The 14,484-nt window shown below is 33.6% G+C and overlaps 1 protein-coding gene across 3 annotated transcripts; it reads left to right on the forward strand.

Moving 5' to 3' along the window:
- The first annotated feature begins 9,362 nt into the window (after positions 1-9,362).
- LOC131067758 (sugar transport protein 7) lies at positions 9,363-14,123 on the forward strand. Of its 3 annotated transcripts, XM_058002888.2 has the most exons (5): positions 9,363-9,505; positions 9,654-9,842; positions 11,539-11,867; positions 12,345-12,974; positions 13,199-14,123. In XM_058002888.2, the coding sequence occupies exons 2-5, from the start codon at positions 9,704-9,706 to the stop codon at positions 13,697-13,699; spliced, it is 1,599 nt and encodes a 532-aa protein (XP_057858871.1). In that variant the 5' UTR covers positions 9,363-9,505; positions 9,654-9,703; the 3' UTR covers positions 13,700-14,123. The 3 variants fall into 3 exon arrangements, with proteins under 3 accessions (XP_057858871.1, XP_057858872.1, XP_057858873.1); XM_058002889.2 differs by lacking the exon at positions 9,363-9,505 and having other exon boundaries at positions 9,512-9,842; XM_058002890.2 differs by lacking the exons at positions 9,363-9,505; positions 9,654-9,842 and adding an exon at positions 10,631-11,317.
- Positions 14,124-14,484: the final 361 nt, after the last annotated feature.

Below are 14,484 nucleotides of genomic sequence, written 5' to 3' on the forward strand. Positions count from 1 at the left end.
ACCCGACTCCTTACACCCTTTTTTTTAATTTTTGTTCTTAGATCTGAGTGTTTATGCATTTCAAATTCAAATTTATATTTACAAGTTCTTTTTTCAATTGAATTACTTAAATTTAGAGGTTAAATTCACACAAATCCTAATGTTTAATTCTAAAATTGAACTTGTGGGTTGCCTAATCTAGATTAATTATTTCAGATTTGATTTGCTAGCATTTTAATTTTCAATTTTGTACACTTAGATATCATTTTTAAATCAAATTACATAAATTTAGAGGTTCAATTCATAAAAACCCTTATTTATTATGGTTAATTTTTTGTGGATTGCATAATTTTTCAATTACATTTTTCATATATGATTGTTATGACATGTTATGTTCAAATTTAGATGCATTCAATCATTATTTATGTAACTGCATTAGTGAAAACATCGTAAAAATTGCACACTATTATCTATTTTTATCATGTATTTTGTATAGTTACCATTTGAAAATGTATACACCTAAAAATGGTTTGAAGATAATTAATTAAATAAGCAATTATTTAATTAATCCCCTTTCCCAATTTAATCGAATTCACTAAGCAATTTGATTAAATTCCTCCTTTCATCTACTTATTAATAAATCTAAGGATTTATTTAATAGGTTCATTTTCATAATCCCCTTTGATTAATTAATTCAAATTAATTAATTCTCCCTCCATCAAAATCATTTCTTCTAATCTTCTAATTAATTAAAACAAATCAATTTATGAGTTGTTGAAAATTAATTAGCCTTTTCTTATTATTTGAATTTTTTAATTCATATTACCCACATGTCTCCTAACTCCTAACCACTTCTAAACCTAACCCATTCCATCTAACCCTGGGTTTAATTAAACCTACCTTAGCTTGCACATTCTAACCTCCTTATCCTAACCTCGTCTAGTGTGGATACTCTCCCCTTGAGACACATGGCATTCTTAGGCCACATGTCCCCTCTCTTGGAAGCCTCTTGACACTTGTCACCATAGAGATGACAAATGTTTCCTTTTATCCAACCTCTCTTGGAAGCTTCTTGACACTTGTCACCATAGAGATGAAAAATGTTCCCCTTCATCCAACCTCTTTGCCAACCTCCTCCAATTTCACCATTGATATCTTCAGACTTAATCTTGACCATTGATTCCTGCCACCTCACCCTTGGCCTTGGAAATCCTATAGATAGACCCCATTTTGGAGCAATAATCATCCCATCTCATTTGCATTTCAGGCATTGTTACTATAGGCATAATATCTCTTAGCATATCATTTGAGCATTGTTATTATAGGCAATTGTATTCTTAGATCTAGCTTATTTTCTAGCATAATTGTTGAATCATGTAGCTTAATATTCTCTTTTTCTAGCTTAAATGTATCATTATCATCTTAAATCCTCCATCTAGGTGTAGTCAAGTCACTAGAATTTTCTTATCCAAATCTAAGAGCAAATCTACACTCACATTTATTAGGAGGTGATAGATCGATTAGCCATGGTTTTATCTTTATTTGTTCTAAATTTGCTAACCATGCTTGTAATGATCTATTGAGTGTTTTGTGTTGTAGCTGTAGGTATACACTTCACATGCACGACATAAAAAAGTAAATTGTTGTCATGATGCATTTATTTCATAGATGTGATAATGGGTTAGCCTCCCTTGTTTCACTTTATCCCTCTCTTAAAGATCCTCCTATCCATGAGGACATTTTAGTGCAAAAAGAGACCATTAACACTTCTTTCAAAACTCTCCCTCCTAAGGAAGAAGTTTTGAAGAATGATGTTGATATTTCTCCTAAAAAGAGTATCTTAGAGGAAGAGGATGATATCATAAACACCTTCCTTAATGCTACTTTATCTTCCATACATGGTACCTCTCCTAGAGAAATAGTGTTGATGGACATTGATTTATCCTCTCACAAATTTGGTCTTACCAATGGGGACACATTGGTGCAAGAAGAGGTTATGAACACTTCTTTCAAATATCTCCTTCCTAAGCATGAATTTTTAAAGAATTATGTTCATCTTCCTCCTGAAATGTACCTCCCCCATGAGGATCATTTGGTGCAAGTGGATGATATTGTCACTACCTTTCCTAGTGATACCATAACCTCTTGTCATTTCAATGAATTTCCCACTAGAGATGAAGCATTAATGAGTTATGTTTGTCATTCTCCTAAAGCTTATATTACCCATAAAGATACCTTGGAGCAAGAAGATGAAATTATTAGCATTTTCCTTGATTCTCTCCCTCCTAAAGATGTATCCTTGGAGAACAAAGACCATAATAAAGTCAATGACATTCATCTTTCTAGTTATGAGAAGCCTAGACCCAAAAAACCTCCCAATATCCTCCAAGTTGTAAAATACATATGTGAAAGAGGCGATATGGAAAGGCAACTAGAACAAAAATATGGTTCTGAAATACATCACACATTTAATGCTTGTGCCAAAAAGAAAGATTCCAATGTTCTTTTCACTTTCCTTCTCCCCCCCCTCATCCTAAGAAACATGTTGATAGGGAACCTAATCTCGTTGAGAAGCTCCATGATATCTTAGCTACTTGATTTCCCTTTGGGACTTGATTAAAACTCCACCTTCACATCATAAGTTGATCCAAGAAGCCTTAAAAAGGGTGGTTACTCGTCCTTCTTTAAAACCAAATGATATTACATTCTCACAAGTTGAATTGCCTTCTATAGAGGTTAAAAATAGAGATGATCCCCTCATGATTACTCCTCACATTTATGAGCAAAACATAAGAGGTACTTGAATTGATAATGTGTTGGCACTTAAAAATTTTTGTGTTGACTTATTAGACAAGATAAGTTGGGATCATTCTTCTATTCAACCTAACCCTCTGTGTTTGTGGCTTTGATAATGTTCCTAGAGAGTCACTATGTATAGTCATATTACCGATCAAAGTAGGACCTGTGACTTTACCTACTCCTATTCATGTCATGCCCAACCATCTTAATTATAACCTTCTTCTAAGTAGACTATGGATTCACACTAAAAGCAATCCCTTCTACTCTTCATTGCACAATCAAATTTATATATAACAATAAAATTCACACAATCAAAGCTGATCATAATCCTTAGGATTTCGTTCATGATGTAGGATGTATTTCTCGCTTTGATAATATGATTCCTTCAACAACATAATTTAATGTCAATGATGCTTCCTTAGCAAAGAATCGAGGTACATTAGACTTTATACCTTCCTTCAATGGGTATAAGATCCCTCAATCTAAGAAGGAAGCCTTGAAGGATCCTTGTGTGTCATTTATCCAAACTTCTTCTAAATCAATTCTCACCTCTCCTTCCAATACATGTCTTGGTGACGATGGGGGCTCTTTAGACTTTAACACTAAGAATGAACCCTCTCCTCTAGACATTTCAACACATATATTTGATTTTATGCATGGATACAATCGACATGGTTTAGGATGTGTGCAACAAAGTCTTGAAAGTCATGAGAAATGACACTTTTCTAATGAAAATCAAGGTTACCAACCTCTTCCTTTTTCAACATCCCCTTCTCCATTGTCTAGGGAATCCACATCTTTTCATTCTAATATGATATTACAACAAGATAATTTTTTTGTCTGATCTTCCTCATGCCAATTTTATCTCTCTTCTTTGGCCTAAAAGAAGAAGGAAACATAGACAACATCTTGAAAATTCTTCTTTTTGCAAACATCATCAAATTCATGACCATTCTACTAGTGACTGTCAAGCTTTGAAAATAAAAGTACAACATTATATTGATTTAGGTATCGCAAAAGTAACATGTGACGATGAATGACATATTTCTCACAATCATTTCAAATAGCATTCAAGTTTTGTTGCTCCTCACTATGTGACATTGTTAGCTTACCTATAGGGAGCTCATTGTCATTCACGGTGATACAATTTCAGGTGCAATCATACTTAGTGAGCAACATAACAGTCTATTTATTCTTGTCTCTATGGCTAGGGGGGAAAGAATAATTTTCTATCTCTTTCCTCTTCTGGGGATTCACTTTTACCTTTATGGGTTGCATTTTCATAACATGACATCCTTTCTTGCATAGAATTATCTTTCATATGAGTACATGTGTCTTCCTTGGTTAGGACCTAATCTTTGTTTGAAATGGTATGTCTCTTATGAATAATCTCTCTTTGGAATTTGTGTAATCCTTCTCTCTGTCCCTACGCTTGGGGGGCATTGATCTCTCTTATCCTTTCTAAGGATCCACTTTTCCTTTGTTGAGTAAGTATTTGCTTATAATTTGATGTTATTCCTTGTGTGAAGTTGTTTGTTTGCTCAAGAATTTTATCTTATGCAAAAGGTGTGTATCCTTGATTACAACCTCTTCTTCACTTTAACGCAATGTATATCTATTATAAACTTACCCCTCACATTGGGTCAAAAGTGTGTCATCCTCCATCAAGAATCCCTTTCACCTAGCAATAGGAGGAAGGTAGGCATTCTTGTCCTCCTTCCCTTATTTTGGTAGAAGGTGTTATGTTTGTTCAAAAACTCCTCTTGGAGGCAGATGTATTTTGAGCAAAGATCTCTTCCCCTCCAACAATCCTCTTTACACTTTTTGTGAGATATCTCTTTTTCAACTATCTTATCCTTGCTTGTAAGAGTATTGCCTCTTTAGCTCAGATTTATGAACATTGTTGCCTAAAGGATATCTCCTTGGTGTTGAAGGTGGGTATCCTTGTTTCTAGCTTCCTTAAAACATAAACATAGGGGTATGTTGACATCTTAAGGGGGGGCATACCTATTGCCCTCTTTTATACTATATTGTACTATATTTTTGCAATGCCTTACAAAGGATTACACATTTTTTTAAAATAGAGAAAACAAACTCTTACATGAGATGTTCTTGAAACCAAACATGCCCCTTGGAATTTTTCATTTCATGTCTTACATAGGTTGTTGTATACTCAAAACCAGAGGAAAAAAACTCTTATACGTGATGCTTAACACCTGAAACTAGACATCACTTGCATGCACACATGAGGAGGAGTGGAACTAGCAAAACACAACTAGACTATTCCTAAACTCCTCCCCAAGATGTATCACCTAGAAAAACCCATCTAGAATGTGTATCCATGCTTCCCCCTTTTCTTCTCATGAACTCATGGATTTTCTATTCGTAGTTCATGGATAATGTGTGCTCTCACTCTTTTATGTGATCACTTGTGTTCTTGAGATGACATTTTTTAGGAATTATATTAGTGGTTGAGACATTTTGATATCGAGGTCTCTTCAACTAGTTGACTTGAGGTCTTGTTTTTGGGTTTTATCCTTTTTTGTGTGTCTTTTGCCTTTTGTCTTTGTTTGTCTTTATTTGCCTTTTTGTTTTTGTCTTGTTTTGTGTGCACTTGCATGTGTTTGAGTGAGTTGAGATCCTAAGATTAGGGGCTTAATTCCTTGAAATTAGTGATATCTTATACTCCTTGTGATTATGCTCCTAATTGCTCCTCTCTTTCATCTCTTATGTCTACATTGCCGTGAGTATTTGCATAGGCTCATACTCTAGTTAAAGTGGGTGCTAAATGTAGCATCATAAATTGTCACCAATCCAATTTACACCTCATCTTTGTGCCCCTACTTTAGCATGTTCCCTCCTCATCTCCTATCTAGGTCCGTTTTGTGCTAATTCTCTAGTTCTAATGCCATGTACACCCATTGATTGGTTTCTTGGAGGGGTGTCATTCTCCATGGGGCTAAATTGAGGTCCCTAACTGAGAAGCAACAGGGGGCTAGCACGCTGGTCCTAGGACTAGAGTGCCCTCGCCCTGGTCCCTCTTAGTTGGGCCCTATTTTAAAATGGGGCAAGGGTCCTATCTCTCTGGCGAGAATTCAATTTTGTGGCTCCACATGACTGTTGGATGTCGGCCTAATCGGTAAATGACCTAGATACCCCTATATAAAGACATTTGATCAACCTAATTTCATAGCTTTAACCTATCTATCGAATTCAAGAAATCAAGCGATTTTGCATCCGTGAAGCATTCATCATCAACCATTTTAAGAAATCTTCAAGGCTGCATATTCTTCATTCAACCCTTATGGAGCAAAATTACATCATTCACATGCAAACATGCATGTGTGATTAGGGTTTTGTCATGTTCATGCCATTCCATACAACACATGTAATTACATTCAAGAAGCAAAACATCATTATCAACAATTGCAAATGTAAGGTATATCTTTCCATTATTTATTTCAATATTTGCATTATTTCATTCAAGGTTAATTCCTAAACCAAGGTTTGACTTAGGCAAAACCCTATTCCCAACCATTTTCCCTTCTCTATTATGTGCAGGAATAGGTACAAAGTTGTAACTTTCAGGATTGACATAATTCACAAAGACGAACAAGTTCTCCTTTGGATGGCAAAAAGTGTAGAGGACAGAGCAATCAACGCTCTAGTCTCGACAATTCAAGTCGACCTTATGGGAACAGATCTAAATACTCATATATTGCTCAAATCCAAGTTCGTGGTTTCGTTTGACGACTGTAGCTCATTGTTTATGCATAATTGCTTCAATTTACACACATTTACCCTAATTTCAACATTTTCACAATTCAACTTGAAAAGAGGGAATCAAATTCTAATTAGTGAATCTAATTAGAATTCTCAACCCCGCCTTTGTTGGATTGAGGCTAGATCTATTGGATTCAGCCCTCTTTAATGTAATTGGTCCCTAAACAAAATTAGCGGTTTTACCACATCTAGTGGTGGAAACCCTAATTTCCACCATTACATATACATATATATGTATGTATGACATACACACACATATACATACAATGTAAAGTTGTGTTATTTCGCCTCTATAATAATAAATAAATAAATTTATATAAGAAAAAATTAATACGACAAAACTAACATAGCAAAATTAACATACAAAATAATTTATTTATTTTTACATATAAATTTAAGAGTTTTTTAAAAGAAAATACTAAAAATATATCTTAAAAATTAATAACCCTCATTTATTTTAACTTTTAAATATATTTATATATTTTAAATTAGTGTTTATCATAAATGGTATTTTAATTATCATATAAAATTGTTAATTATTTAAACTTTTATTGACTTTGATATCATAATTAGACATATATTATTTCGATATAAAAAATATTATAAATATTTAATTTTAGAATTGTCTTACTGATATAAATGAGACGTAAAGATGAGATATTGCTACCGTAGACTCAAGTTCCATTTTCCATAAAGATCATTGAGGTTGCTTTTATAAATGTTGTAATATATAAATTAAATGAAAATATTCTCACAAATGAGGTAAATTAGGTTTATATGTGAAATTTTATGAGATGACTATTAATAATCTAGTAAGAATCATGATTAAAAATTGTGGAGAAAGGTGTCTAAGCTTTACATCTTAATGTTAAAAGAAAAAATATATATATAATTTTTGAAATTATATATAAAAAAATATTTTTTTTTTCAGATTTCAAAAGTCAATTTTGATTTCTTGTTTATAATTAGTTATTTTATATTTTATATTTTATATATTAATTTCTTCTTTATAATATTTTTCTAGTAATTTTTTCAAACTATATTCTATTGTTTTAGACAAAACTATTATTAGAAATTCCATAATTTCTTAGACAACACTACTTACTAGAAAAATTCTAATTTCCAAGATAAAACTACCACATAAAGAGCCACAATTTCCAAGGTAAAACTACCTAATAAAGACCTCTTATTCTCTCAAGCAATCTATGTAATAAAAAAATGCATTTACTTGGCAAAGATGAACATCTCAACAACAAGAAAAAAATTGCTTTTAATACCACAATTTTCTAAGCAAAATAAATAAATAATAAAATTTATTTAATTTTTAATAACCTTCAACCCAAATATTTTGAAAAACACTTCTTTGTGGGAAAAAGCCCTGAATTTGAATATCGACTCTATTTTTCAAACTATTTTAAATTTTATTTTAAAAGCAAAACACCTAAATACAACTATACAATCATCAAATTTAGACCCCATTAACAACCCTAATATGGTAGCGGTTAGAAAAAACTATTAATAGAATGCCCATAATTTTTTAGACAAACCTACTTATTAGAAAATTCTAGTTTTCAAGATAAAAGTACTTCATATAAAGTCTCTTAATTGAACCACAATTTCCAATATAGAATCCCCTAATAAAGAACTCTCATTTCCTAGACCAATCTATTTAATAAAAAGTCTCATTTTCCAAAACAAAAAACTACCTACTAAAAAAATGTATTTACTTTCAAAAATGATCTCCTCAACAACCCACAAAAAACTGCTTTTAATATCACAAATTTCTAAGCAAAATAATATAATTTTAAAAAATAATTTATTTTAAAATAATCTTCAACCCAACTATTTTGAAAAAACACTTTTTTGTGGAAAAAAAGACTTAGATCTGACTATCAACTCTATTTTTCAAATAATTTTTAAATTTATTTTAAGTAAATTACCTAAATACAACTATACAATCATCAAATTTAGGTCCCATTAAAAACCCTAAAATGAATTCTCTTGATTCAACCACAATTTCCCAAATAAAACCACCTAATAAAGATCTCTCATTCCCTAGACCAATCTATTTAATAAAAAGTTTCAATTTTCAAAACAAAAAACTACCTACTAAACAAATGTATTTATTTTGTAAAGACAATCTCCTCAACAACCCACAAAAAACTTCTTTTAATACCACAGTTTTCTAAGCAAAATAAGATAATAATTTATTTCAAAATAACTTTCAACTCATTTATTTATAAAAACATTTTTTAGCGGGAACAAAGACCTAAATTTGACTATCAACTCTATTTTTCAAACAATTTTTTATTTTATTTTATAATAAAATATCTAAGTATAATTATACAATCGTCAAAATCTGATCATCAACTATATATTTTAAATAATTTTTAGTTTTATTTTACTACAAAACCCCTGACTACAACTATACCAAAAAAAAAGATCATCAATTCTACTTTTTAAACCAATTTTTTTTTTTAAATGATAGTACCACTTAATATATTTTATTTATATATTTCTTTACAAAAGCTAATTCAAAGAACTCCGAGAAAAAAAAACAAATTTTATTTTTATTTTACAACAAAACCACTAAATACAACTCTACAATCATCAAATTTAGACCCCGTAGAAAACCCCAATATGATGTTGAGCTTTTGGAACAGAATCCTCATAAAAAGCCATGAAGGGGAGTATGCTCAATATTACCTAGTTTTAAGCATTTTTGACATGAGAAAGACATGACAGCCCTAATTTCATTTTATTTTATTAAAACTTATATTACAAACAGGTGGAATGGAAAAAATCTCACATTATCATCATAAGCCAAGATTACATAATCTATTGTAAATTGTGGCCATATCACTTCTTTCTATATATTTTCCCCGCTGTGACACCTTTTTCCCATGGCAAAGCTGGCTTCATGCCCATATTAGCAATATCAAGTGTATTCTTCTTCTACCCAATGAGTTTTACACAACATTAAATTCTGTTCTATCATCTCCTACATTTTTGCATTGACAGTATTTTGTTTGCAGCGTATTGAGCTTTGCTAAATGGTTTGGATCTCACTGTATATCATGTTTAATTTCCAGTGAAATGCCCACGGAAATCTTCTTCCTCGACCAGTAAATCGAGCATCAGAATGGCAAGGCCAAAGGGGAAGGGGATTTGCGAGGAAAGAGTAGATCGATATGAGGGCAAAACTACTGTATATGTGGTGCTGGCATGCATGGTTGCTTCCATGGGCGGTGTTCTTTTTGGTTATGACTTTGGTGTATCGGGTAAGTATATATACAATGTGTATCCATTATAACAAATGTGCAGTCTTTACTTGGAAATTCATATGGTAGAGTTTTTTCACAGAGGTGAACTCTGTTATAGATGAGTTAGTGTCCTTTCGGAAATCGCTGTCTATTAAGTTTTTTTCATCAAAGTTTCGGTGAGGAGAAAGAGAAATCTCTTAGAGATCAGATAACTATGTCTGGGCACAACTGTATTAGAATTTTTGTTTTCTCAGAGTCTCTTTCCAGAAATTTGTTGTAATATTTCTACGATGAAGGATCTGGAAGAATCTCAGAATCATAACACAGTTGAATTCTGATGAAATTATCAAAATATTTAGCTGTGGAAATCTCCTCTCTTTCATTCTGCATAGGTAGGGCATTGGTATTATATCTCTGAGTCTGTACTTATCTAAAAGATGGTAATGGGCATATTTAGTGAGTACGATGTTTATCAGATGTTTAGTAGTTTTTGTAATATTTGAATAGCTCTCTGTGTTCTTGGGGATATCTTTTTCATTTATTAGGATATCTGCAAGATAAGCTCCTTCTTTTTTCGAGCCATGGCATTATCTTTTTGGTTATGACAGTATCTCTTATCTTTTATTATGTATGGATAATAAAGATGTGCTTCCATGCAGGGTTTGCAGCTTCTATATATTCTGTGTCAAGCTTCCAATTGTGATATATAAGAAAAAAATAGAATGTTTTATTTTTCAGAAAATTGAGCGGCCTCTTATAGCAGGAATGGCTTTATTTCAATACATAATTTACTTGTCAGAACTAGAAGCCACTACAAAGAAATTTTGGAAGCTTTCTTTCATGGAAATAGTGTCTATGTATAAAACAAAAATGACAAACCACAAAAGAGTAGCCCTCACAGTATCGTAATTACCTGTGGCATGTTTATGAGGGAAACAACCAAATGGCTTGTACTCAGCTTCATTAGCATCCAGTGGCCTCGGGTTATGTGATAAGGGGTGCGTCAGGGCTTAGAAGACACCTTTAGCCAACCTTTTCATTGATCGTTCCGTTTCAGCGCTTTTTGGATATTTAAGTCCACTTTCGTTGCTGTAACCCTAGCGGATGCTATTAAAGGATATACCTTTTATGTCAGTTTTTTGTCATGGTAATAGCATCCATGGTTTTAACAATATAAAGGGTTAAGCGCACAGAAATGTCATTGTGGTCGAGTAGTTTTATTTTCTAACTTGGCATCAGATATGACCCATAATCCTTAGCTTTCTTATATACCTTTATGAATAAAGTTGCAGAGTTGCATCAACAACGGCCCTATTGTTAACAAAAATTCTGAAACTTAGTGTTAGTCTACCACTAGAGATCAAATGGTTAATGGGTTATTCGGACCCACCTGGATATTTTGATGGTCTGAAAGTTTTTATTGAAATACGGTTCTGTAAAGCCAGTTAATCCAGAGATATGGATGATGTTTGTGGCCTGTAAGGTGATGTGGGGTAAGCTAAAACCATATCTTTGGATATGTAAAATTGGCCTAGGAAATAAAATTGATTCCTAATTTTAACAGTTGCCATTACATTCTAAACCCTTGAATTGTGTAATTTTCTTTCTACTTTTATTTAAAAACTTTTATTTATAATGGCAATAACTATCAGTGAAAGCTAGTGTTTGCCATTTCAAGGTAAGTTGGTTTAAGATTTCTTTTTGGGAATTGCAGGAGGAGTGGCGTCCATGGATCATTTTCTAATGAAGTTCTTCCCAAACTTGTACAAGAGAAAGTACTCCCACACAGAGACATATGGAAACAATTACTGCAGATATGATAATCAAAATCTGGGCCTGTTCAATTCATCGTTATATGTTGCAGGTCTCTTTGCTTCGCTGTGTGCATCTTATGTGACTAGAAAATATGGACGAACGAATAGTATTGTCCTTGGAGGCATCAGTTGCCTGTTAGGTGTAGCTCTTGAAGCTGGGGCCATAAACCTGAGCATGCTTTTCACCGGACGCATTATATATGGCGTGGGAATTGGCTTTGGAAATCAGGTAAGTCTTAGGTCATTAAACTTTCATAGATCAACATCAGTACCAGAGATTTTGGGATATCTGTGTAATAATTTTGAAGGTCAAAATGAATCCAACTTCTCAACCACTGAAGATAGAGAGGGAAAGTGTGAATTCCCTGAAGGCTCTGGGTCCAGCCGTTTGTCTGGTCAGAGATGTCCTTGACCTGAAGATTGAACTTATAGCTGGTAGATTTCCTCAAATCTCCTCTGCCTCAGTACCTACCAGCCCAGTGCCCAAAGGCCCTGAAGCTGGTTAAGTTGAGAAGTTACAACCAGAAATATCTGACCCTTAAAAATTATAATTAGGTATTGCAAAATATCTGGTACTGATCTTTTTCGTTTACAGTTTCTAAGATCATAGATTTTCTTATTTTTATTAGATAGTAATTTTGAACAATTTTAATTCAAAATGTTCGTAAAGATTAGGCAAACTTTGTTATTTGAATGTGTGAACTAGGCAATCCCGGTTTACATTTCAGAGTTGGCCCCTGCAAATCTCCGGGGTGGATTGAACATGATGTTCGAAGTAGCGATAACCTTTGGGTTCTTCACTGCAAGCATGATAAACTATGGAACCCAGAAAATAAACCATTGGGGATGGCGTCTCTCTTTGGGTTTAGGTGCAGTTCCTGCACTAATATTGACTGTTGGAGGGATATTATTTCTCCCTGAGACCCCCAATTGCCTCATAGAGCAAGGTCATGTGGAGAAAGGCAGGGCTTGTTTAGAAAAAATTAGAGGGACAAAGAATGTTCAAGCTGAATTTGAAGACATGATGGACGCAAGAGAATTGGCTAAAGTAATAAAAAATCCATATAGGAACATTTTAAAAAGAACAAATCGTCCACAACTGGTCATGGCAATCTGCATGCCAGCATTTCACATTTTGACTGGTATTAAGACATTACTGTTCTATGCTCCTATACTATTCCAGAGTTTGGGACTTGGGGAGAATTCTTCTCTCTATTGTTCTGTATTGACTGGAATTTTGCCCCTGTTTGCGGGGCTCTTTTCTATGGCCACAGTAGACAGATGGGGGCGCAGGGCCTTGCTACTTTGGGGAGGAATTGTGATGATGATATGCCAGGTATGGGGATGAATATGTAATTTTTAATCTGATGATAGCATTTTGGTGTTTTCTGAAACTTTCTTTTTTAGGAAAAATAGATTTCTGGATAGACCTACGTTAACTAGGACAGGTCTAGCCAGGAATCTATTTGTTATAGTTATAATGGATTACTGAAACCTATAGTATCATTAGCAAGAGTATTGCACATTCACTAATAATTTTATTGTTTGATCTGTTCACAGGCAACAATGGGTATAATATTGGGCTTGAAGTATAAAGCAGATACACTCTCAAATAAGTTGTTAGAGCTATTGGTAATCATTTCATGTATATTTGTTGCTGCTTTTGGGTGGTCCTGGGGCCCTCTTGGATGGACTGTGCCAAGTGAAATCTTTCCATTAGAAACACGCTCCGCTGGACAGGCCATTACTGTGTCTGTGAACCTTCTTTCAATGTTTGCAATTACTCAATCCTTTCTACCCCTTTTATGTGTTTTCAGATATGGGATCTTCCTATTCTTTGCAGGTTGGATCTGCATTATGACAGTCTTTGTATACCTCTTCTTGCCAGAAACCAAAGGTGTACCCATTGAAGAAATGATCTTTCAGTGGAGAAAACACTGGTTTTGGAAGAAAATTGTGCCACCTACTGAAACTGAAGAAGCAAAAGAGAAAAATGAAGATCCCCTAGAGTGGATTCATAACTTAATTTGGGAGATTTCATCCCGCTATACTGCTCACTAGAAGTCCAATGGCATATGATCTATCCCCACTTTATTGCCCTTGTTTAATTTAATTCAACAGTGAATTTCTTACAAAGATGTAACTTCTTTTTGTCAGCCTGATTGTAAGCCCTTTAGGGCATAATCTCTGCCCACCTTATTATGTTTTTGTCCAAAGATGTAACCTCTTTTTGGAGCTCAATAAGTCCAATCGGTAATGATATATGCCCACCTTCCCATCTGCAAGACTAAAGATGTAAATCTCTTTTCAGGTCATCATGTCCCATAGGATGTAACCTTCCCCTTATTTGTGTCATGACAATTAAAGTTTCCAACTCCCATGCTAGGAAGTAATTGAGCAGTAACATCAAACAGATAGTCTGACTATCCAAAGATGCAGTCTTCATTTTTGTCTACTCAATAGAAATCCATTGTTTTTATATCTACACCGACCTAACTTTTGTTGTATGATATTGCTCCCATTGTAACTCGTATCCAAAGATATGGCACCAAAAATCAATGCAGTCAAATCCAGAAAAATACAGCTATAATAACCTATTTTTATTAACTTAGTTGTAAGTGGACTGGGCTTGATTAAGCCCATCTTATAATCTGCAATTTTCCTCTTCTGTTTGTCAATTCAATATTGGAACTACATTATTTTGTCCACTCCCATGCTTACAACTAAATGAACAACAGCATCAGTTAGAACTACATTAATTTATCGACTACCATACTTAGCAGCAATTTAACAGCACCTTTAATTGAGTAGTTTCAATATCAGAAGAAGTAACTTTCCTCCTCACT

This window comes from Cryptomeria japonica, chromosome 9, assembly GCF_030272615.1.
Source record: "Cryptomeria japonica chromosome 9, Sugi_1.0, whole genome shotgun sequence".
Lineage (NCBI taxonomy): Eukaryota > Viridiplantae > Streptophyta > Pinopsida > Cupressales > Cupressaceae > Cryptomeria > Cryptomeria japonica.

Excerpts from the sequence above, each read along its gene's own strand:
- LOC131067758 (XM_058002888.2), top strand. The coding sequence starts at position 9,704 with ATGGCAAGGCCAAAGGGGAAGGGGATTTGCGAGGAAAGAGTAGATCGA. Across the intron at positions 9,843-11,538 it reads TTATGACTTTGGTGTATCGG|GAGGAGTGGCGTCCATGGAT; the intron begins GTAAGTATATAT and ends TGGGAATTGCAG. Across the intron at positions 12,975-13,198 it reads TTGTGATGATGATATGCCAG|GCAACAATGGGTATAATATT; the intron begins GTATGGGGATGA and ends ATCTGTTCACAG.